The sequence below is a fragment of the Sander vitreus genome, chromosome 9, assembly GCF_031162955.1.
Source record: "Sander vitreus isolate 19-12246 chromosome 9, sanVit1, whole genome shotgun sequence".
NCBI classification, from domain to species: domain Eukaryota; kingdom Metazoa; phylum Chordata; class Actinopteri; order Perciformes; family Percidae; genus Sander; species Sander vitreus.
This window is the reverse complement of record NC_135863.1, coordinates 786,535-812,388: the sequence shown is the minus strand read 5'-3', so window position 1 is coordinate 812,388 and position 25,854 is coordinate 786,535. Positions and strand designations below refer to the sequence as shown.

The following is a 25,854-nucleotide window of genomic DNA, read 5'->3' as shown; positions in this document are numbered from 1 at the left end:
ACAGATGAACATCCAGAACATTCATCACTCATCCAGAAGAGACGGCCACAAGCTGTGCTCTCAGCTGTCGCCTTAAAGTGCTCATATTATGCTCATTTCCAGGTTCATAATTGTATTTTGAGGTTATATGAGAATAGGTTTACATGGTTTAATAAAAATAAAAAAACATATTTTTGTTGTACTGCACATTGCTGCAGCTCCTCTTTTCACCCTGTGAGTTGAGCTCTCTGTTTTGGCTACAGAGTGAGACATCTCACTTCTGTTCCATCTTTGTTGGGAGTCGCACATGCTCAATAGCTAGGTAAGGATTACATCATCTAGCTAGCTAGCAGTTTCTCCAACTTCAGTAGTACAAGACAGGATTAGCTGGGAGACTTCTTCTAAATAAGGGCGCACTTCCACATTTGCGTGGAATACCTGCAGAACAGGGACATGGAAGTAGTTCTTTTGGAGATTATGGTGAACTACTGTATTGTAGCAGTGTTTTGCCATTGTGAACGAGGGGGCTAACCGCTAGTGTGCTAGTGCTAGCATGGTTTAGCCACCTCATTTAGGCTAGTGATGTAGAAAGCCGTGCAGATTTTGACCAGCTCACCCGGAGACTGAAGGCAGGACACATTCAGACGCCGTATCTCACTCAGAACAGCATGGATGATGTTTGTATGTGTGGGGAGGCACCAGAGACACAAAATAACACCCCAAATCCCAGAAAAAGTGATTTCCTTTCTAATATGGGCACTTTAAAAACAGACTGAGCTGTGTTTGCAACATTCACAAATGAGTCTCAATGAAAAGTGTTTGAGAGAAACTGTTCTGTTTTTGTAAAGTGGTGTTCGATGACTCTTCTAAAGAACACGGGCTGAAACCAACAAGTCCTCCAAAACCATACGCTTGTGTATTCCTCCCATTCAACACGACCCACAGGAGGGTTTTCTGCCCTCATATCTAAACCAGAGAAAGGTACAGTCGCGGTTTTCAAACTCGCCCTTAACCCTTGTGTTGTCTTCGGGTCAAATTTGACCCGTTTTCTAAATGTCTATATCAGAAATATAGGTTTCTTTGTTAACTACCTCATTGTAATTACCCAAAAATAACACGGACGATTCGCATCGCAAGTCCGACAAAAGATCGGTTCTCTACTTTCATTGAATTTTGGGCGTTTTGTTAAATGTTTTAGCATTTGAAAAAAAATAAATCTAAATGTTTCGAAACCGTATCCTGACTGAACGTTGACCCTTCGGTGAGTATCCTGCCTTTAATATTAGTCTGAATAATTCATCATTTCTGCTTCTTTTTTATCTCCAGGATTAGGTATAATTTCCTATAAATAAGGTTTATTGACCATGCATTCCAAAAATAAGTGGAAAACTAGTAAGAAGTTGGTGTTAGTGGTGTTACTGTACATGGTAGTGAAAGGAAGTGTATAACAGGGGGGGAAAGGGGCCAAAAACATTGAAAAAAAAACAAAAAACGGCAAAAGGTCAAAAAGAAACAAAAACGTTAGAAAAAATGAACATTTTTGTTCCTCTTGCGTAACCGTTTGTCCTGATCTGACTTGTGCTGTCATTTTGACTCTTCTTTTGTCCCTCCATCATCTCTCTCTTTCTGCTGTCTGCCTAATTAGCTAACCAATCGACCAGACAGTTAAAAGTCCTCGCTTGGACATCAGCTGACCCCCCACTGGTCACGACTCCCCAGCTAAAATAAATTATGAGTTGGATGAGTTGTATGGTTTGGATGGCGGTGGGTGGAGGGCTCTGGCCCCGCAGGACTTTGTGGTTTTGTAATGCAGTGATGTCAGAGCGACAAAGTTGCTGAAAGGCCCAAAGAGACGTCCTGCCAGCTGCGACCAGCAGCAGGAAACAAGACTTGACTTGGTTTGTAAGAAAAGACGATTAAAAGAAACCAAAAAAAAGGCGTGTGGCACAGAAGAACAAAGATGAAACAAAGATTTTCTCACTAGTTAGCAAATAAATATATCTTTTGATTAACCCTATATTTCTTTTTTTGCTGCCTTTTTCTGTATTTATCAGCTACAGAAGTACATTTGTCATGATATAGATCACAAGTCTGTGCCTATAGATGTGTATCCAGCGCTTTCATTATCTTGTGATATCATCGCTCGTTATCGCATCTGATTATTCTGCCTTCATCGGCCCGAGCATCACACACCAATACTTTCCACTGACCAACATCAAGCCTGCCGTTACACAGAACAACAACAGAGACACGCACACACACACACACACATGCATAGACACACGCGCACACACGCACATGCATAGACACACGCGCACACACGCACATGCATAGACACACGCACACACAGACATGCACGCACACACACGCATAGACAGACGCGCACACACAGACACACACGAGCACTGACCGGATGGCGAGCAGCTCTGTTTTCTCATCTGGATCTTCGGGATGATCTCCTGTGGGAGACATAATAATATCATTTGTTTTCATAAATTGAGTTAGAGTTGCACGATATGAGGGAAATATGCGATAACGTTGTTGAATAACTTAATAAGGATATTACGTGCGATAAATAAACAGATATTAATGCGTACTCCGTTCTGCCTTTCTGCTCGTTCAGTATTCTGCTACAGTAACTGCTTGTTGAATAAAAAAAAAATAAAAAAAATACTTTCCAACATTTGTTTATTAGTGAACAACAAAGGCTTTAGGATATTGCAGTTTTCTACTGATAATCTCTTTTAATTAACAAAAAAAATTGTGTCAGTCTTTCTTCCAACAAGTCCTCCAAACCATACGACGGGACTGGGACAACAGTCCCAGTCTGGTTAGGTTTAGGTTTAGTTAAGTTTAGAAAAAGATGTTTTGGGTTTAAGTTATACGTCACTTCACTTCCTGGAGGTTATGCACGTGACACTGAACGTGATAAACATTTAAAGAGTCTATATGTAATTCCCTGGAAAATGTTTTTTTTTTTAAGTGTCAAAAGGGTAATTTTTTAATGATTTTTTCTCAAACAAAATCATTAAAAAAGCTTTGACGGCGTAAAAGAGCATAAAACAAAAGTGTGCCCCCACGTTCAAGCGCTGAACTACATCTTACGGACGCGTAGCGTTAATTTCTGAAGACGTGCACAAACCTACTCTCCGAAGGAACGCAGGATACGCGTGGCAGCCGTCTTACGTACGTAAACGCCTAGTTAAAGGCAAGTATTGTCGTAGTGCTCAGGGAACGGTGGACCCAAAAGCAGAGAGAAAGCAGGAGTTTCGCTGTTTGAGAATTTATTAACGAAAACAAGGTTCAAACAAAAGAGGAGTCCCAAGAGCAGTCGGCAAAAACTGATTTCCAGAGTGAAGCAAAAAAACACAGAACAGGATATCAAAACTGGAAATAAGTGACAGCAAGGTAAACTCAACACGAGAACAAGAACAAGAACAAAATGATCTGACACAGGACAAGGGGAAGACAAAGACTAAATACACAGGGTAACGATGTAACAAGAGGCAGGTGACACAAGGGCTGGGAAACAGGTGAGAAACATCAGGCGGAGGGAAAACACAGGAAGTAAAACTAGACAAGACAGCACAGAAAACTAGACTATCACAATAAAACAGGAAACAGAACATAATACAAAACAAGACCATAAATTACACAATCACAAGGAGACAAGACATAAAACCAAAATACCAGATACAAAGTAGAACAGAAAACAAAGCAAAATACCAAAACCATAACAAGTATAACTGGGCTTCCTCACCTTACTTCCTGCTTTCCCTTGTCATAACTACTACAGCCACTAGAGGGCGTCGCCACTAGAATCCTAAATATAGGTCGTAATTGCTGCTTGTAAAAACGACCTATAGGAGCGTTTTTGGAGGAGGACTGGCTCCTTCCGCAATGTGTTTATTGAACAAGTTGATGTTGCGATGATGATGATACATTTTTGTTTTTATTGTGCAGCCTTTTATATTTAACCCTGAAAATCACTTTTTCTAACTTTTATGTCTCTTTTGGCACTTTTTTCAACGTTTTTTGCACTTATTTTGACGTTTTACACTTCCTTCCACTACCATATATGAACACCACTAACACTAACTCATTACTAGATTTACACTTATTTTTGGAATTAATGTTCAATAAACCTCATTTATAAGAAACTATATCTAATTCTTGAGTTAAAAAGCAGAAATTATAAATGTTTTAGACTAATATTAAAGGAAAGATAATCACAGAATGACATATGTCAACGTTCAGTCGAGACACTGTTTAGAAACATTTCTATTTATTCTCAAATGCTAAAAAATAGAACAAAACACAAAATTAAATGAAAGTAGAGATTTTTGTTGTACTTGCGAAGCGCGATGGATCCAGCCATGTTATTTTCGGGTAATCAAAATGAGGTCGTTAAAAAGAAACCCATATTTCTGATATAGACATTTGGACAACGGGTCAAATTTGACCCGAAGACAACACAAGGGACTTTGAATCAATCAGACAGCCTATTAATGGAATCTGTCTCTTTTGATTTCTTGGCTGTCTACGACATTGAAGTTAATAAAACCAGAGCACTCACGTCCGCTGATCTTTGCGCCGACTCGCTGTGCCAGAGCGCCGCTCTGAGCCAGCTGCTCCCTGAAGCTCTGGCCCATGTAGTAGTCGATGTCGTTGGCCCTCAGCAGCTCCTCGAAGGCCTTGGTGGTGTCGCCCAGGTGCTGCGTGAGGATGTTGCACACGCCCCGACCCTCCCTCAGCCGCTGGCGGAGGTGGGACAGCTCTCGGGCCTGAGCCTGGATCAGAGTATCGAATTTACTACAGAGAAAAGGGAAAATGGGTGTTACATATTATAATTCGGACAATCTGTGAGATGACATGAAAACTAAATAGTACTCTACATCAGTGGTGGAATGGAACTAAGTACAATTACTCAAGTATTGTACTTATGTACAGATGTTGAGGTACTTTACTTGAGTCTTTTTCTTTTCATGCCACTTTCTACTTACTCCGCAACATTTCAGAGAGAAATATTGTACTTTTTACCCCGCTACATTCATCTGACAGCTGTAGTTTCTTTACACCAGGGGTCTTCAACGTTTTTTAAGCCAAGGACCCCTTAACTGAAAGAGAGACGGAGCAGGGACCCCTACTACATATTGTGTAAAATGAAGTTGCATATTAAACTGGGCCTACAATAAAGTGTAGGGGGGCCTAAAGCCTTTAAATACCTTTTTAGTGCATAGAATACTAAGCTATCAAAATAATAATGGTCGGCCTGATTTTATAAGTTACACATGTAACAGTGAATCCTTAGCATTAACTGTATCTGTGGATGGCTACCTTAGTGACCACCTTACCTATGGGCCAGTAAGCCTATCATCAGTGGGGATTTATATTTGCTAATAATATGTTGGATTCATGTTAACAATTTTTTGGAGGCCCCCCTGCAGTGACTCTGGGGGCCCCCTAGGGGTCCCAGACACCCTGTTGAAGATCCCTGCTTTACACATTGAGATTTCTGCACACAAAACACACATAGTTTATAAAATCTGATGTTTTATTATAAATTAAAGCCAACAATATAACAGCCTACAAGTCCAGCTGAGATGATTAGACCATTAAACACACAGCTGGTTGGATCCTTTACTCTTTCTACAATGGGAGGAGTTTTCTGCATCGGGTACTTTTACTTTTAATACGTTAAGTACATTTTCCTTACAGACTTTTTCTTAAGTAACATTTTCAATGCAGGACTTTGACTTGTGACAAAGTATTTTTTACAGTGTGGTATTAGTAATTTCACTTAAGTAAAGGATCTGAATACTTCCACTGTTGCTCTACATGAGACTGCTGCTGTTGATGGTTAATATTTGGAGCCCCATTACTCTTCTGGACCTAACTAATTTCTCCTCGGGAGACAATAAAGTGTATTCTATTCTATTCTCCTTTTGTATGTATATATTTGTTTTTCTGTATTTATTGTTTATTTCATATTAATGTTTAATACACAAGTATAAACGCAACCCTTTTTTTTTTTTGCTGAACTCAAAGCTCTAAGACTTTTTCTATGTACACAAAAGGCTTATTTCTCTCAAATATTGTTCACATATCTAGTCTACAAGAATTGTTTTGAAAATGGGTTCATTACTCGAAGCTTCAGTAACAGCGACCTCGCCTGGTGCCAAGGCTGCATCTAAATTATCCCAGCAAGATAGTGGACAGGAGGCTTTTAGACTAGTGACACACCCACACACACACACACACACACACACACACACACACACACACAAAGTGCACATGTATACTAAGAATGGGATATCATTCTTTTGACAAATAAAGATTGATGAATATTGTGTTATTGGGTATTGGGGAGAAAGTGCTTGGGAAACAGAGGATTTGCTGGGAAAATATGGCACAACTTGGGTGTGCTTGTGTAACTATGGCCAGGGGGTATGTGGGACAGGGAACACGCAAAGATTTTTATTAAGAAACATTATTTTTTCCACACTTTTTGGACTGAGCCTGTTTCTTTTTCTGCTCACAACCTCACCACATTTAGAGAAAATTCGTCGAATGGATGACGCCGGCTGGCACTTTTATCCAAAGCGACCATGCATGTATACCTTATCAGGAGGATAAAGTGTTCCCACGTCAGAACGACCTCTCTTCCTCGATGCTTCCATATAGGTTAATGAAAATAAATCGATACAAACAAACTAATGCTTGTCACTGTAGAGGCTACTATGAACCAAACGCAATGTTGTGCATTAAAGTTTGTATGCTTTGAGCGCGCAACAACTCAGACTCGGGACAAGGCGGTGCCCGTTGCAGTGCAGCAGCTGACTGGTTCGCTTGTGGCGGTGGGACTGTGAACCACTCAGCTGATTCATTCAGAGAATGAAGCAGTTGCTGCTTCGGACGTCATATGTCACGTGATTTTTTTCCGTACCAAAGCGACCTTCGGAGCAGTGGTTCAAATGGAATTGTAGTTAATGGTTTGAAGCACGTATCAAAGCTTCAGTGTCAGAGTGCCATAACTAGGTGTGACGTATCAAGATGCTGATTAGACAGCATGATTATTGCACAGGTGTTCCTTAGGCTGGCCACAGTAAAAGGCCTGTTTGTTAGTTTATGTATGCACCTTTCACCAAGGCAAATTCCACATTAGTGTACGTATTGTGGCAATAAACCCTTTTCTGATTCTGACTGTAGCTACAGTTTGGTCACACATGATAAATGGGACATCGTGTTCCCATTCTGGTGTCAGTTAATCCCCCTCTGACTGTCATCTGAGTTTACATAAAAAACATCTGTGGTTCTGCTTGATTGACACGGACTGATACTGATGGAAAGTGACGCATAACGCCTGCGGTGATTAACGGATCACTGTCAGTGAGACGCTGATACACTGTCCTGGATGGATCACACCAGTGTTTGTGAATGTTTTCGCTCATTTATGGCGACTCGTTTGTAGTGTACAATCTCAAAAAGTGACCAGCAGCTTCATATACGTAGAAGACAAAGAAAAACAGGTCTTTATTTAAAACATGTCTCTGTTTTCTAAAGATATTTTATTATAATTTAGTAAGACGTCTCCCTGTTTTCAGATTTTCTCTTGATTTTTCAATATTTCCATCAGTACAACATCAGAGTCATGTCATACTCTCCACTCTGTTGAAAGCCTTTTTCTTTTACTGACATTAAGACAATAATTCTTTGTATGACAAGTTATCTGAAAATGTTAATGTTTAAATATGCAAATGAGGCATTATCTAATGCTAACTTTCGGTGAATTTAGAAGAAATCTACTGACACAAATAGACAAAGTGTAGTAAATCAACACCTTAATGTGTATTTGGGATGTTTTATCCCCACTAGTTGGAAAGAGGACATGTTATGCAAGCCAGCATAGCCCAAAACAAAAACAAAAAAAATAAATAAAATAAAATATATATATATATATATATATTTATATATTTTGCTTGTAGTGTCTGTAGTGTTTACAGTGTATACTGTGTATAACACCAGTGTGTAACAGTGACTTGTAAAGTGAGTGTCTCCAGTCATGTATTACAATAAGTAAGGCAGTGAGTGGTTAGTTTCACAAGTAGTACTGTAGTGGCAATCTGACAATAAAAAATGCCACTGAAGGGAATTTGAAACCATTTCCAACACTTGCTGGTGGAGATAATGAGGTCCGCAATCATCTAAAAGGTTAATCCTCTATTTTATAAATGCATTTAAAAATACCTACAAAAAGATTGACTGTGCAAGCTTAACAATGAGCAGACGAGATCTAAAAACATCACTTGCACACAGCTGAGGTTGAAAAAACTAAATTGGCTACAACAAGTACGATACATGCTGTATGCATGACTTCATCAGAGCATGCTCAGTAAACATCATCAATAATGAAACAGCAGTTGTCCGTGTACAGTTTGTATATGGAAACATCACAGTGTCTCCCGTTAATAAAAAAAGAAAAGGAAAGGAAATTGTATTTCCCCGTCACTCACCCCGGCCAGGTGGCAGACTTTACGTCCTCGCTGACGGACTTGTTGCCTCCTTTCCTCAGCTGGTCCTCCAGTGCGTCCACGCGGGACGCCAGCGCCTGCAGGCCCCTGTCTGGGTGGGGGTGACAGGGCGATGCCAGAGGACCCCCGTCGGACGACTGCCAGCCCTCGTCGTCCTCCGACGCCTGGAAGGACCAGTTGACTTTGCGAGGGGTGGAGGGTGCGTAGTCGCTGGAGGTGGAGAGGGAGCGCAGGCGGCTCTGGAGGCCGCGGATCACCGCCTGAGAGCGAGACAGCTGGGAGCGAAGGTCCTCCACCAGGCGCTGGAGAGAGGACATCTCGTCTCCGTCACCGGAGCCCTGGGGGGTTCCTTTAGTGATTGATATAAAGTGTTTATTTCTAATACGTTAAAAACAACAAAGACATTTGTGAGCACTTGACGGTCTGTTTACATATCTGACAGGAGTGAGAAGAAATATAAACTTATTTAATCCCACCCTGTGTCCGCAAATCAATGATTGGAAAATCTAGCCATCCCAAATGCCATTTTACATGGATGAAAATGAAATGAAAACATGTATGTATGTATTATTTATGCATCATGTTTGAATGTTTAACATAGGCCTACATGTAGACGGCACAGTGAATCCTTAATCTTAACTGTACTGCTACCATAGTGGCTACTTTACCTATAGTATGCTTATCTTCAATGTCTTTGCCTTATTTATATGTTGGTTTCATATTATTGTATGTTTTCAGACATTTTCATTTTGAAAAAAAACAAACATTTTTAATATAATTTGACCTAAGGGTCACGGACACGTTATTATGGAACCCACGCAACTTCTAGGAGGGACCCACCCTTCAATAGCATTCACACGCTACTATTGGCCAGGCATCGATGCTTACACAAGGTAAGGGAACCCCATTTGTTCAGTTCCTATCCCCTGACCAATCGGCTATCCTAACCTTAACCACTCGAGGTCAATGCCTAACCCCAACCAATCGGCTGCTTCGTAGGGCGGGTCTTGCCTAGAATCTAGGCATCACGGACCCCCTGTTGAATGTATTGCCATGTATTCTCTCTCCCTCATACCCAAAATCTTTTTCAAATTATAGAAATTATTTTCAAAAACGAGGAACATAAACGAGGAAAGAATATATTTTCATAAACTCAAAACCAAAAAACACAATAAGTTAATAAAAAAAGATAATAATAATAATAATAATAATAATAATAATAATAATAATAATAATAATGAATGTCAACCCCCTTGTTTCTCCCTGTAACCCATGGAAACCATGTCCTTAAACCCGATTTTAAACTGCTTTATAAAATACTGTACCTTTAGTTAAGGTGGAGCTGCTGCTGGTGTTGGCAGGCCACCACTGGGAACCACAGTCCAGAGAGGTGCACATCTCCAGGTCGTCAAACTCTGTCAGGAAACATACAGTCACACACATTCATCACTTTGATATAAGCAGCGTTAAGCAGTAAGAAATACTACATTATGGAGAAGCAGCGTTCCTTTTTTATGCACACAACAAACAGGCAGACATTTTCTTTTGTTCCTTGTGCAATTAGAGCGACAACAGTGAGTGACTGATGGGAACAACAATCTTTGACATTGGTCCAGTATTAAGAGAGATCGCTGCAGTCGGCAGCGGAGAAACAAGCTACAATGTCAGTTAATAGGGCAATTATCCAGCTTGTATTTACCTTCACATGCCGCTGACAGACTCAGATTAATATTCTAAGTGTCTGACAACATTATGGAAAGGATTTCTAAGGAGCTCGACATTTCTGTTAAAGAGTAAGATCCTTTTTTTAAACATAAAAACATCCGTGAAATTGAGTTTGCTAAAGCCACCAGACTCCATGTAAATAAACGGTAATTTTAGCATCGTAAAATACACTTCATTCAAAGTCAACAGAAACAAAATAAAACTGTGAAAAAACATTTTGGGTCGTCTAGTTTTGGTTGAAATGAACACATGTGAACACACTAAAAGTATTGCTTTTTTCAATAGAGTCTGGTGGGTTCATTGACCAAGCATGGAAAACATTGTTTAAACCCTTTACAATGAAGATCTCTGAAGTTATTTTGATTTTTACAAAAGTATCTTTAAAATACAGTGTCCTGAAAAAGGGATGTTTTTGCTGAGTTTATGTTGATGATGCAACTGTTTCTGTCAGAGCTGTTCTTTGCTTCCCTCTGGTGTTTTTATTATGCTACTACAATACCCAGCAGCAGTAGCTGCTGTTTCCAGGAAATTTATTGATATTGTATGTTTTAGATAAGTTTAACTCATAGCAAAGAACCAAATAGTTTGGTTTCCTTTGCTTTCTATATGTAGAGAAGATTTAAAACAGAGTCTTCAGACGCATTAAACAGTCCAGAGGCCGTCCTGCAGAGCAGACGGTCTGTAACAGTGAGACATTCTGTATACTGTACCTGGGCTGCTGGTGTCTTCCCTCTCTGCCTCGTTCTCACTGCGGCCGCAGGTCTCGTAGCCCAGGTCCTGCAGGTCCACCTGGATCTGCTTACTGTCCTGCTGCACGGCTGTCTCCGCTGCACAGACACAGAGGAAGCAGAAAGACGCTTTTACTTCAGAGTGTCTGCAGATGACGTCACTGGCATTCATCTCAAGTTTCTTTGATTATTGATATGTTTTAATTATTTAGCAAAATAAATTAAAACGGTAACTTCATTTTTTTTCAATCTGCACCCTATTTTCCCATGTTTTTGTGTCTAAGTGACTGATGGGAATAACAGGGTTTAAAATTGGTCCAGTATTGATCAAGACTGCAGCGGTGAAACAAGCTGCATTGTAACGTTAATGGGCAATTGCACACCTTTGATTTTCATCCACTAAAAGTTCTGTTTTTGCCACTGACAGGCTCAGATTATTATTCTAAGTGTCTGACAACATTTTGGAAAGGATCCCTACAGAGATAGAGCTTTTTGTAAAGAGTAAGATCCTTTTTGTTTAACATTAAACAGCCCCGAAATTACCATCACCAAACCAACCAGACTCCATTTAAATAAACGACAAAACTAAATTTTATCACTGTAAAACACACCTTATTCAAAGTTGACAGAAACAAAATAAAAAAAGCCTGGTTCGTCTTTTCATTGTTCCAACAATCAACACGCTGGTTTGGTGGAAATAAACTCTCAATTCACCCATTACATGTGCAAATATGCTGGCTCTATACACGCTAAAAGTATTGATTATTTACATGGAGTCTGGTGGAAATATGCTGGCTCTATACACGCTAAAAGTACTGATTATTTACATGGAGTCTGGTGGGTTTGGTGATGGTGATTTCGGCGCTGATGCCGGTTACAGAGTTCTCGCTCAATACTGGACCAATTTTATTTTTTTTAGACATTTTTAGGCCTTTATTTTCATAGGACAGATTAAGACATGAAAGGGGAAAGAGAGGGGGAATGACATGCAGCAAAGGGCCGCAGGTCGGAGTCGTACCCACGGCCGCTGTGTCGAGGAGTAAACCTCTATATATGGGCGCCCGCTCCCCACCCCCTCCTCCACACAGTTGCCAGTAGCCAAGGAGGACACGGAGGATTAAAAAAACATGACGGACTCTTCAGAAGAGGAAATTATCTTTACTTGAGCTTCAGCGCGCGAATGCCGCCAGACAACACAATCTTCTGAACATAGTCATACTGAGAAACACGGAGAGAGCTGTGTGGAGCTGATAGTCTTAATTAGCTTTGTAGCGACAGCTTGAATGTAACGGACGCTCATTAATATCAAAAAGCTACGCACTAAAGAGTGTGTGCACTCACTGAGCAGCTCCCTGTAGTCTTTGAGCTGCTCGGCCTGAGCCTGCACCGTGGCTTCAGACACCATCAGCCTCTCCTGCAACTCTTTGCTCTTCTGCTGCAGACGGACTGTCTTCCCACTTTTCAGCGAGGACACGGCGTCCTGCTGCGGACCGGCTGAGCCCTCGCTGTCCACGACATCCTGGAAAACAAGCAGGGGAAGAAAAGAAGAAAACACTTTTAGGATGGATTGATTATATATGTATAATCAGCGGTGAAAGTAGTATTCAGATCCTATACTTAAGTAAAAGTACTAATCCCACACTGTAAAAATACTATACTACTCTGTCGATTTTATAATCTAAATGTGTCTTAATGTGTAAAGTAACTAAAACTGTCAGATGAATGTAGAGGAGTAAAAAGTATAATAATAATAATATTTCTCTCTGAAATCTAGTGGAGTAGAAATATAGAAAGTGGCATGAAAAGAAAAGACTCAGGTAAACTACAAGTACCTGAACATTTGTACTTAAGTACAGTACTGGAGTAAATGTACTTAGTTACATTCCAGGACTGTTTATGGTAAGTCTTTTCTGCAGAGCGGCCTCCCTGCTGTAGCTGTACCTGAGAGGATTCGGAGAGTGGGTGCAGTGACTCCGGTCTGTTGGCTCTCTGCTCATCGCCGGGCTGGATGTTTGTCTGCGACAGAGACACAGACAGCTCGCCATCCCAGGGGTCCCACATCTCAGAGATTTCCTCTTCATCCTCCTCCACCCCTTCTATGGTAACATCCAACTCTTCCTCCTCATCTTCGTCGTCCAACACCTGCTGTCCTTCGCTGTGTTTACTGTCGGGCTGCAGCCCTTCAGCCAGCCGATGCTTCAAATCTCCGTTCTCTGCTTGCAGGCTGAACAGAGCTTTTCTTTAAAACAGAAATAAGAAATTAGGAATAACATGTTGCCTCCTAGTGGCCAAATAATTGCTTATTGCATCGTTAAAGTTGAATGGATTAGTGTAGTGTTACACAATAACATTTTTAACATATCCCATGGAAAGATTTAAATTAAATTGTATTAGTCTGTCTTTCAGTACTCTCTGACATGGTCTGGCAATGCGACTTTCCTTACCTCATCTGTGAGAGTGAGGAGAAGCCGGCCTTCTCCAGCTGAGCCTTCAGCTCTCCCAGCTCTCTCTCCACTGCCCTCTTCTGCTCCACCAGCTGTTTGACCTCCATCAGTCCCTGCCTGTCAAACAGCTGATCCTGGGATAAAGCCTTTCCTGGGCTTCCACAACCCTGTTTGGACAGACAGACAGAGTTGTTTCTGAATTATTAGTTTTCGAGGCCCCTGAAGTGTCACTTACGATTGTACAATATGCAAATTTGTACAGAGGCCCGACAGAAGTGAGTCATAAAAACTGTGGAGAAACATCCATGCTTGGGCATGCCTTTGGCATTGTTATTGAGACCTTTAGCTTCATATCTAAACGCACTTGGTCGGGACTCTTGGTGCCACTTTTGACGCTCTGGGTCAGGACGTACGTTTAACTGACACACGGAACAAGAATGGGACAATAACCCCGGTCTCCTGGGTGAAAGTCTGAAAAACTGTGAGGTTTGACCCATCCACCACCCCAACCAATCTCCCTACGCGGCATTTCGGGCTTTCATACTACTCGCTACCATTGTTGCTCTTAACAATAGGTCATCTTAAAGCGCCACGTAGATGCTGCTCTGCCCGGTGCGTTCCACACAAATGCTAAAGGGGGATTTTTGCATCTGTATCTGAGGCTGACAGCCATAGACCAAGCATCCATATTTTATGCCTTGGGAGTTAGAATGGGTTGACAAATCTTTGGAATGATCCTGCCCCCTGTGGAGGACACCTTCAGACCCTTCAGGGGTGGGTCGCATCTGCCAGGATTACTGTGATTGGATGTAAAACGTCCTGCTTCAAATGCAACCAATAACTTGACTCATTTCTAATTTGAAATTTGTTACTGTTAACCCCCTCTCCCTGCCCCCTTAACACGCACTCCCAAGAAAGAGTATGCAGGAGACAGGAGAGGATATTCTGGCTGTCTGGAACTGTTCTGGTCTTGGTCTAGACTCGGTCTCAACCCCTCAAAGTCTTGGTCTTGTCTTGGTCTCAACCCCTCTAAGTCTTGGTCTTTACTCTGTCCCTCCCTGCCTTGGTCTTGGTCTTGACTCTGTCTCAACCCCTCAAAGTCTCGGTCTTGTCTTGGTTTCGATACTCTCTGGTCTTGGTGATGACTTGGTCTCGGTTTAGGCGGTCTTGACACTGGATCGATCATCAGTACTTGAATTCAGAGCTTCATTCAGACGTCCAGATCAAAGGTATTCATACCTTGGTGTTGGCCAGAGACTGGACCCTCAGTTTAGACTCGTCTTCGTCAACGCTCTCGGTGTACTCGCTGTTTAAATCATCATCGGCCTCGTCTTCATCCTCTGAGCTCAGTTCTGCAAGAAGAAGAAAGAGGAGAAAACAAAGAAGGTTTCTACCATGATTAGGACTTCTTTTACATTTCTCTCAAGCTCACTTTTCTGTTTTACTTTGTGACTTTTGTGCAATTCAGCAACCAGAGCAACCGTTGTACGAGTGTCACAGTGAACACACAGAAGTTATCCCGGTCAACTTCAGCTGGCTTTTTGACATTCTTCACTTTCATCACGATGTATTTTGTAATGCAACATCCGCTACACCGCTGAACGTTACAGACATGAGTTTTAGAGCTGCAAAGATGAAACTGATTAGTTGTCAACTGTTAAATAAATCGCCTATCACTATTTTGATAATTGGTTTGAGTCATTTCAATAAAAAAGGTAAACGTCTCTGATTCCAGCTTTGTTAAATGTGAATATGTTCTAGTTTCTTCTCTCCTCTGTGACAGTAAACTGAATATCTTTGAGTTGGGGACAAAACAAGACATTGAGGACGTCATCTTGGGCTTTTGGGAAACACTGATCCACATTTTTCACAATTTTCTGACATTTTAATGACCAAACAACTCATCCATTCATCCAGAAAATAATCTACAGATTAATCCACAATGAAAATAATCGTTAGTTGCAGCCCTAATGAGTTCAACTGTTTGTACGTGTAAACAGATAAAAAGACTTCATGAACACAATGGACCAATAGGACGGATGGATTTATAAACTTTAAGATGTTCAAACAGAACAGGATTATGGGTAATCTGAGCCTGGGAAATTTGACATGCTACTGTAGTGAGCTAAATCACGGCGTTGACTTTTCTTGAATGAAGTGGCGATGAAACAAATCAAAGGCTAAGACAGTAAGCCTCTTATTAGCATCATTAGTGTCATATTTAACTCCAGTATGTAGCCCTCCATATTTCATTACTTATTTATTTCTTATAGGTTTATTTTGGGTCTCATGTCAAAATGAATTTCAGGGCTGTAGAAACCACTGAAGTCATGTTTCTGTGAGTTTTAGGGATTTAAAAAAAACAGAGTGTTCTCTTGATAACTACAGACAAAGTAGTGGCTTTTTCAAAGCTCATTATTTATCTGTGTGTGCGTATATGTGACTGTTTGAGCCAAAGAAAATCAAGTTAAGTTTAAATAAAACGATTATTATTATTAATGTTCATCCTCTTCTGGAATTCTATTACATAACAGTCTGGGTAATTCTTTACATTTTTCATCATCATATAGGGGCAAATATTGTTACATGAATAAATATAATGCTAAGTGGAGGGACAATAGTCAAACATTTTCAAACACACTTTGCAAACTGAAAACCAGGACTAGTCTTGCTTTGCTAGACCCTCCAGCACTCTGGGATGGGAGGAAAACGTGCTCTGGTTTAATGGCATTTCTTTAAACCAATCACAGTCGTCTTGGGCGGTGCTAAGCGCCGGAGAAAAGCTATGCAGCCGCTGCAAAACAGGCTCGCAAGGAACTTGTTTTTTAACTTTGTACGTTTTAAAGATGTTTTAGTCGTGCAACAGAAAAATCAGATTGGACAGATAGTCTAGCTAGGTCTGGATTTATCCTGCAGAGATCTGAGGAGTTAACCATAGTCCTCACAAATCCACCAGAGTTTCAAATGCCAATACAAAGGAAGCCCAAGGCAACGGATATCCGGCCTAAATGAGTGACATCCAGCGGATTTTACCGGCGGCAACGGAGCAATCCCGGAAGTGGAACGTCGTCGATATAGACTAAACCAGGACTAACCCAATGTTCATTAAGCACTATGGCATTTCAATTGTGTGAGTGTGAAGTATGTCAAAGCCTATATATAATCAGTTATTTTGATTCTGTGCTTGAGTAACTTTGTATTTGGTGACTGTGTGTGTTCATGTGGAATTCACTATAGAGGCAGGAAGTCATACAACATCTTTGGCTAGGTGGCAAATAAACAAGTCAACTGATTGTTGGAGCCATAATAAGTTGATTCATATGAATAATTAGAAGTAAAAACAAGATGCTTTGTATTTAATTAATTTTTTTTTTTAATTTTCTATCATTTCATTTTGAGATTATAACATTTGGAGTTTGGGCTTGAAATTTAGAAACTTTTGAAATAACTGTAACCTCGCCACTTCCTGATTAGGTCTTTCTCAGGTATAAAGAGGGGCTGGGTGACAGATTGGACATTTTATTTTGGCGTTTGAGTAAGACAGGACTGAAATGGATAAGTGACTGCATTGTGAACAGTTATTAGCAGCATTAACCTTAGTTAAAGTTTATGATACGTTCTGTTGAAAGTCAGCCAATTATTTTGATGTAATAAATCTTGGATAATTGAACTAAACGTGAGGATCTCTGCGAGTTGATGAGTCACAAACCTCCTCCCATGGGCGATTTTAGACCCTTTTTCGTGTGGCTCGAGCCCCCCTAAATTTCATCTCAGCCCCTCTAAAAATGATAATAATAAAAAAACTTTTTTTAATGAATTTTGGTGCGTCAAGTTAGAGTTTGCGAACTTGTCCGTTAGTGACAGAGGACAAAGTTCAAAGTATACCGCGGTTCATTGGCGATATTAGACCCTTTTTAGGGGGGCCCAATTACAGGTTCAAAGGGCTTGAAAAGGAAAGGGTCAACAGAAACGTGGTTTTGGCCAGTCGGAGGTGGTTGTGCCAGAATCCCGCCTTTGGCTGAGTCTCTATCTGATCTGTCAGAGGGAGTGTGGTTGTGAAGTTTAACGTTGGTAGTCCCCAGAGAAGACGTTGGTCATTTCATGGTGCAGATTAGAACCCAAACTGAAACGTAAGTAACTAAAATTGCTGAATGTTAGAACATTGAGTCATATTGGGTCGTTATTACTGTGACTTATAAAGTGTCAGGTTTAGTTCCATCATAGTGTCAAAAAACGTTAGCTGACGTTGTTGGTCAGTAGCTCAGAGATTATTGGCTAATGAAATGACTGTTTTAGCGGGGGGGGGGGTTTCACTTTTGCAAGTCACTATATCCGTGTCACATTCTCATTAGGGTCTGATCTTACAATCACCCCTGCCTCCTCCTAAAAGCGACAAAGGCATATAAAAACGAGCAAAGGAGTTGCCATGACACTGGTATTGTCCTCCTAAAATCACAAAATGCATGATTCAATTTAATGCACGTTTATTTATTCAACGCCTAGATTACATGTTCGGTGTTTGAAAATGTATAAATGAAATATAATATCTGCAATCCAACAGATGTTGCGAAAGCTTTTATGGAGTCTGCGCGGACACACACTTTACATCTTTCAGCTTTATGGGAAGATCAATTAAGATTAAGAGAGGGAAGAAACATTCATACTTACTGCGCTCCAGTGTGACACTCGGTCTCAAGATAATATTTAAATAATAATGAACCACGGAGGTGGAACTGATGGTTGTTGAATTGCACAGTCTCTCATGAAATCACAAAAGTAGAATCTTAACATTTTTCTCCACAGAAGACAGCTGTAAACTAAGTATACAGGATCATAATCATATAAAGACAACGTGCTAATATTTTCATATTGTTCAGAAAAACACTCTGCGAGTTAGTTGAGATTGTCGTACGGTTTACAGCATTTAGAAAAACCCAAAATCCAAGCTGCTGAACATGCCAAGGCACACACAAAGACACATATAAGGTGAGTTATTATTACTGGCGTACAAATACAAAACATTTAAAAACCCATTTAACAGAGTATATGATGAAAAATACAACATATGTTTAAGAGGATCCAGTTTTGAACATTTGACTGCACTGAAAAATAATCAAAAATGTACAAAACTAATTAAATAAAACATCATTCGGGACAGAACCCAGACGGGGTTACCGTGAAGAGCGTCGTTCCAAAATGACAAAATGATTAGAAAAACATCTCATATTTACAAAATGAATCATTAAAACGAAAATAATTGAAGCCATTTTCAGACATTAAGTCATTTAAGATAGTATAATCAGTTTGAATTGATCTGCATTTTGATGAATATCAGGAAATTTGTTATTTTCAATTAAAAACTATGAGTATTTATCAAGTATTCATCATTTTATCAATTATTTTAAATATGTTCGCCTCCATCAAGCTTATGGTTTTTGTGCAAAAAGCTTGAAAATGACAAAATAAACTATGGATTACAGTCATGATCATCTTTTAACTTTACCGTCAGACAGTCAGAACGATACTGAACTGACACTCCAAACATGGGGGAAATGTCAGCCTCTTCACGCCTCTTAAGGTTTTTTTTTCCAGTATTCTGTTTTTTTTACACGGATGATAGAGAATAAGCAAGTTTAAGTTGTAAAATAGTTTACACTCGTGGAGTTGTGAGGCTTTCAAACAAGTTGAAGTTTGTCACGTTTGAGTCATTATTTCACCCGATGCCATGAGATCCAAAAGAGGTGAAACAAATCAAGATGCTTGTTAATCAATTAAAGGTGCAGTAGGTAAGACTTCTAAAACTGCTGAAACTGACCCTATGTTCCAGTAGAACTACATGAAGCAGGTCATTAAAAATAAATCCAGCTCCTCTGGCTCCACCTACAGCCTGGAGTGAGATTAGCAAAGATCCACCGCTCCCTGTTCAGATGCACCAATCAGGGCCAGGGGGGGGTGTCTAACTGTGTGTCAATCACTGCTCATGCACACATATTCATTCTCCCTTGTGGGGGGAGGGGCTTAAGAGACCGTTTGGGATTCAGCAGAAAGGGGGGGAGGGACTGAGAAGTTGTCGGTGTTGAAATTCTTTGGCTAAGTCCTGGATCTTCACAATCCTACCTACGGCACCTTTAACTCATTAATGAAACAGACACTCCTGTCATCAGTGTAAACAAGACTGCAGACCTACTGATGATAACGGTTGAAAATGTCACTGGTTACAATACAAAAATGTTCAGTGTCAGGCTACATCTACACTAGTATGCTCCTCAGATCTCTGCAGGGTAAATCCAGACAGCTAGCTAGACTATCTGTCCAATCGGAGTTTTCTGTTGCACGACTAAAACTACTTTTGAGCGTACACATGTTCCACCAAAACAACTTCCTTCCTGAGACTATTTAGCAGAGGCTCGGTCCGGTGCTTAGCACCGCCCAAGACGATTGTGATTGGTTTAAAGAAATGCCAATTTCACGTTTTCCTCCCATCCAGGAATGCTGTGTGGACTAGACCCTCCTCTGCAGCGCTGTGGAGGAGGGTCTGGCTTAAACGATGCAAAAGATAATTAGTAGTGTAGATGTAGCCTTAGTGTTTACACCCGGTAGGTCCCATGTGTTAATTTTGTTAAATTAGCAGTGGCACACTCAGAGCCCCACACCACAGTCCCGGCTCCCTGGTGCTGTTACAGATACTGTCCCATGCTTCTCTGATGCCCACCTCCAAACTCAGGCTGCCTGCCGTTAGGCCGGTCCCGGACCAGGACGGGGCCTCTGGCCGGGGGACCGTCCTGCTGGAACAGGCTCTCCCTCAGCTCCTGAACCTCCTGGGTCAACTGCTCAACCAGCGGGAGACTGGAGGGCTCCACCATCTGCTCCTGGAAGTCCTGCAGAACACACACACACACACACGCACACACACACACACACACACACACACACACACACACACACACACACACATACACACACACACACACAGACATACACAGATATACACAAACACGCACACGCAGACACACATACACACACGACATGTATACACACATGCATTAGTACGCAACACAACACAAAATATCAGTTTAACGGGACAGAAAGCTGCATTTTCAGAAGAGCAGCTTTGTGGTTAACTTGGTTGCCTTTTATATCATAATGTCTCTCGTATTGAAGAAAATATTTTAGGGAATGTAATTCGAATGTGGGTATATAAATTGCTCTTTTTAAGCCTGGAGTCTGGATGAAACAGAAAGATCTAGAGCTGCAAAGATGAATCCATTAGTTGTCAACCTTTAAATTCATCGCCAACTATTTTGATAATCGATAAGTCAGTCATTTTTTAAGAAAGAGAAGTCAAAAGTCTCTGATGTCAGCTTGTTGAATGTGAATATCTTCTAGTTTCTTCTCTCCTCTGTGACAGGAAACTGAATATCTTTGAGTTGGGGACAAAACGAGACATTTGAGGACGTCATCTTGGGACTGATCCACGTTTTATAGACCAATCAACTAATCGATTAATAAAGAAAGTAATATATAATCCCTGCACTGTTCACTTTTGCACTACCACCACTGCACACACTCTACCATAGCACCTTATCATGGTCATTTATGTATGTGAGTTATATGTGTGTATGTGTGTTTGTTGTGTTATGGTTGCTTAAGCTACTGGACGCCTAAAATTTCCCTCGGGATGAATAAAGTATCTATCTATCTATCTATCTATCGTAATATAATACTGTATAGATATGTCTGTGTGTCTCTCTCTCTCACTCTCTCTCTCTCTCTCTCTCTCTCACACTGACCCGGATGATCTCGTCCTTCACATGCAGCGTGGCGGTGAGGGCGTCCACCCTGGCGGCCTGACTCCTGCTCAGCTCCTGGCTCTCCGCCTCCCTCCTGAGAGCCAGGCGCAGCTCCTCCTGCACGGCCTGTAGCTCCAGAGCCGCGTCCGCTCCAGAGTCGGACCCTGACCCGACACCGGAGCTCAGCTGTCTGCGGAGCTCCTGGATCCTCCCCGTCTGCTCGCCCATCACCTCACTGAGCCGCCCCGCAGATTCCTGCAGGGGGAGATCGGTGTCATTTCTCACCCATAAACAACTTTATATTAGTTAGCTAGTTATTTCATTATTATAGCATTAATGTCTTGGACAGAAGCTACTTATCCTGGGGTCACTTTTATATTACATAAGATGGATTACATACATGGATAACATTCATACTCACAGTACAGCAGAAGAACAGCAAAAATTTAGAAACATACAACAAAACACAAACTTACATACATGACATTCATGCTCACAATGTAAAAAGTAAACACTCAACACAAGGCCAGAACCTGGGCCTGTAAACCTGTAAACAATACACATAATCATTTATATCGTCAATAGTTCATAACAAAAAGGTCACAAAAAAGGATAGATAGTTCAAAGCTAATTTCCAAAGTCTATTTCAAATCTTTAAGATCATTAAAAAGATATGTCATCTATAGGATTCTACACCATCTCTTGTGTAAATTAATACAATTTAACTTGTTTTTGAAAGCATTTTTTAAAAAGTGTTTCTACCGAGCCGCTCTTGTCTACCTGGATGTACTGGTCCCTGGAGCTGATGGTTCTGAGCAGATCCTGGACCTGCTCGTGGTGCTGCTGGGCCTGCTTGGTGCGGTCGACCAGTACTTCCTGGAAGAGGCGGTCCTTGAGCTGGAGGCGGGCCTTCAGCTCCTCCAGAACGTCGTTGGGAGCCGATTGGATCGGAGCCAGCAGGGAGCAGCGCAGCTCCTACAGCCGAGAGAAAATAGGATCAAATCTGGTTTATAATTAAATTACAGGCAAAATATACGATGTGTGTCAATGTGGTATAGACAGGTGACGTCTATGTGTCTGCCTAAAGATAAGTCCCAGACCACCCCCCCCAGTACCACCCTTAGTCACTGCTGCACAGCCACAGAGGCAGAGACTGGCACAAAGCCAAGGCCTCAGGCGTTGGCTTGAGAAATGCGAACTCGGCTAAAAACGAGCAAAATCAGCAATATGACTTCACCAGAAAGACTGTCCTGAGAAGGCGGTCCTTAGACTCCAAAGTATCCAATTGGATTCTCAAACAGCATGTGCTGTAAACGGTTATCGGTGGATTTCTTTTGGGGGAAAGTCTCTTGTGGCAAATATAAGATGACACTAGACAAAGGGATCTCTAGTAAGCCTTCCGGAACTTAGTCAGGTTTTTTGCGTGTTGATTTCTTTTCGAGCACATTAAGCTCTCTTTTTACATCTGATTCTGACTCGTGTGGATTTTTCTAAGACCTTTTTTGGGGGATTTTGTCATACGTTGAAGAGAAACAGGAATAGCATTTGAAAAAGGGCAGCTGGCGTTCAGGTCTGAGCCATTTAATCTGGCCTCGGCGCCGGATCTATAATTTACTAAGGCTGCACAATATATTGTTTTTCTATCGTCATCGCAATATCAACTGGCGTTATAAACACATCGTGGAAGGTTGGGACATATCGAGCAAGACACAAAATATCAGTAGAAAAGATGTAACTGTCATTCTTTTAATAGTGGTGCCTTTTTTTTTTTTTTATTCAATTCAAAGTTCCCTTCCTGCGTGTACCTGGGCCTCCTGCGTGCGAGCGTGCAGCGCCGCCTGCAGCTGGCTGACGATGGCGTCTCTCTCTCTCAGGACGCCGCTCTGTCTCTGTTCGCTCTCGTGATGCTGACGCTGGACGCTCCTCCAGGCGGCGCACACCTGCTCCAGCTCCAGAGCCTTCCCACGCAGCAGCACCTCCAGGCTCTGACACACACACACACACACACACACACACACACACACAACAATTAGGGTTTTTTCACTGTAAATAGAATTCACTTAGTATTGGTTTCATAGTAAGATTTCAGACACACGCATATCTCACGCAACCAAAGTGTGAATGTTGTAGCCTAAAAAACGCATGACATGTGTATGGTGTGTCTGTGTGTGTGTGTGTGTGAGAGAGTGAGAGTGAGCGTGAGAGAGAGAGAGAGCGAGAGAGAGAGTGAGTAAGTGAGTGAGTGAGTCTGTATATATATGTGTGTGTGTGTGTGTGTGTGTGTGAGTGAGTGAGTGAGTGAGTGAGAGCGAGAGTGTGAGTGAGTGAGTGAGTGTGTGTATATGTGTGTGTGTGTGCGTGTGAGAGAGTGAGTGTGAGTGTGTGTGTGTGTGTGTGTTCGTACAGTGATGGTCTCCTCGTTGTTGGCGAGGACGCAGCGCTGCCTCTCCAGGTCTCTCTCCCGCTCTCTGAGCAGCAGCTGCAGCCGACGAGTCGCCTCCTCTTTCTCCTCCACGCTGCGGAACTTGTCGTCCACCGCTCGCTGAGGGGTTGGACGGGAAAAAAGCGTTAATCAGTTTAGGTTTAGCCTGGCCTTAAAGGTGCTCTAAGCGATGTTGGGTGACGTTACTTCTGGTTGACGTTCGAAGTATTTTCAAACAAAACTAGACTAGCTCGCCCCTCCCTCCTCCTCATCCCGTCCCCTCCCCCGGCCTTCCTTGCTTCCGCGCGCTAACCCCCCCAACCCCTACCCCCAAATCCTTCTTGTCAGTTATTCCCTGGAAGACTGTTTGTTATGTTTGGTGGTGCAGGTTGGACAGTTTGTTGTTGTTGCCGTTTGTGGAGCCTGGGCTGTCTACAGAGACTGCGTTCTCTTCCTGTGTCCAGGGGACAGGCAGCTAGCAGATAGTGAGGAGATGTTTTTTTACAGTGTGTTCAGGGGACAGGCAGCTAGCAGATAGTGAGGAGATGTTTTTTACAGTGTGTTCAGGGGACAGGCAGCTAGCAGATCGTGAGGAGATGTTTTTTTACAGTGTGTCCAGGGGACATGCAGCTAGCAGATAGTGAGGAGATGTTTTTTACAGTGTGTCCAGGGGACAGGCAGCTAGCAGATAGTGAGGAGATGTTTTTTTTACAGTGTGTCCAGGGGACAGGCAGCTAGCAGATAGTGAGGAGATGTTTTTTTACAGTGTGTTCAGGGGACAGGCAGCTAGCGGATAGTGAGGAGATGTTTTTTTTACAGTGTGTCCAGGGGACAGGCAGCTAGCAGATAGTGAGGAGATGTTTTTTTTACAGTGTGTTCAGGGACAGGCAGCTAGCAGATAGTGAGGAGATGTTTTTTTTACAGTGTGTTCAGGGGACAGGCAGCTAGCAGATAGTGAGGAGATGTTTTTTTTACAGTGTGTTCAGGGGACAGGCAGCTAGCAGATAGTGAGGAGATGTTTTTTTACAGTGTGTTCAGGGGACAGGCAGCTAGCAGATAGTGAGGAGATGTTTTTTACAGTGTGTTCAGGGGACAGGCAGCTAGCAGATCGTGAGGAGATGTTTTTTTACAGTGTGTTCAGGGGACAGGCAGCTAGCAGATAGTGAGGAGATGTTTTTTACAGTGTGTTCAGGGGACATGCAGCTAGCAGATAGTGAGGAGATGTTTTTTTACAGTGTGTTCAGGGGACAGGCAGCTAGCAGATAGTGAGGAGATGTTTTTTACAGTGTGTTCAGGGGACAGGCAGCTAGCAGATCGTGAGGAGATGTTTTTTTACAGTGTGTCCAGGGGACATGCAGCTAGCAGATAGTGAGGAGATGTTTTTTACAGTGTGTCCAGGGGACAGGCAGCTAGCAGATAGTGAGGAGATGTTTTTTACAGTGTGTCCAGGGGACAGGCAGCTAGCAGATAGTGAGGAGATGTTTTTTACAGTGTGTCCAGGGGACAGGCAGCTAGCAGATAGTGAGGAGATGTTTTTTACAGTGTGTCCAGGGGACAGGCAGCTAGCAGATGATGATGTTTGCTGTATGTGACAAAAAATGTTGTAGCCTAAAAAACGCATGACATGTGTATGGTGTGTGTGTGTGTATGGTGTGTGTGTGTGTATGTATGTGTGTGTGTGTGTGTGTGTGTGTGTGTGTGTGTGTGTGTGTGTGTGTGTGTGGTTTACCTCCAGAGCTCGGTCTCTCTCCTTGATTCGCTGGCGGAGTTTCTGAAGCAGAGAGTCTCTCTCCTCCTTCGGATCCTCCAGCAGCTGACAGTAGTCCTGATTCCAAACAAACAGTCAGTTCAGCGTAACATTCATCAGAAAGACAGTTACTACATATACCTAATATACCACATAAGAGGAAGTGAAACTATCAACAGAGCGTATAATGTAACTGTGTTCATGTTTGGAAAGCTACTTTTTCTGGGCATTTGCCCCCAAAGTGCAAATAGAAGTAATTTATACACATCTAAGAATCTACGTGTGATTTTTTTTATATATGTACATTGACATTTACATGTCTAATTAGTATACGAAAGGGACTTTGATGAGTGAAAGCAGTTAGAACACGTGGGCGATGCTCAGGCGGCGGTATTACTTTATATTCAAAGTGGACATTAAGGAGCTATTAACTAGGGCTGCACAATTATTCACAATTTTATCGAAATCACAATATGGACTAGTGCAAT

The 25,854-nt window shown here is 41.8% G+C and overlaps 1 protein-coding gene across 9 annotated transcripts in view; it reads right to left on the bottom strand.

Annotated features, from left to right (window-relative positions):
* pde4dip (phosphodiesterase 4D interacting protein) overlaps positions 1 to 25,854 on the bottom strand; it is a 139,728-nt gene that overhangs the window by 24,317 nt on the left and 89,557 nt on the right. For 8 of the 9 annotated variants that reach the window (XM_078258284.1, XM_078258285.1, XM_078258286.1 and 5 more), the window contains 15 exons: positions 25,349 to 25,444; positions 23,602 to 23,739; positions 23,003 to 23,182; positions 21,978 to 22,172; positions 21,198 to 21,452; positions 20,120 to 20,285; positions 14,647 to 14,759; positions 13,408 to 13,574; positions 12,845 to 13,202; positions 12,305 to 12,482; positions 10,946 to 11,062; positions 9,836 to 9,925; positions 8,493 to 8,859; positions 4,556 to 4,791; positions 2,390 to 2,438 (listed from right to left, as the gene is read on the bottom strand). In XM_078258284.1, the coding sequence (XP_078114410.1) occupies positions 2,390 to 2,438; positions 4,556 to 4,791; positions 8,493 to 8,859; positions 9,836 to 9,925; positions 10,946 to 11,062; positions 12,305 to 12,482; positions 12,845 to 13,202; positions 13,408 to 13,574; positions 14,647 to 14,759; positions 20,120 to 20,285; positions 21,198 to 21,452; positions 21,978 to 22,172; positions 23,003 to 23,182; positions 23,602 to 23,739; positions 25,349 to 25,444 (2,705 nt within the window). The remainder of the gene's footprint in view (positions 1 to 2,389; positions 2,439 to 4,555; positions 4,792 to 8,492; positions 8,860 to 9,835; positions 9,926 to 10,945; positions 11,063 to 12,304; positions 12,483 to 12,844; positions 13,203 to 13,407; positions 13,575 to 14,646; positions 14,760 to 20,119; positions 20,286 to 21,197; positions 21,453 to 21,977; positions 22,173 to 23,002; positions 23,183 to 23,601; positions 23,740 to 25,348; positions 25,445 to 25,854) is intronic. The other variant, XM_078258280.1, reaches the window with a different exon arrangement.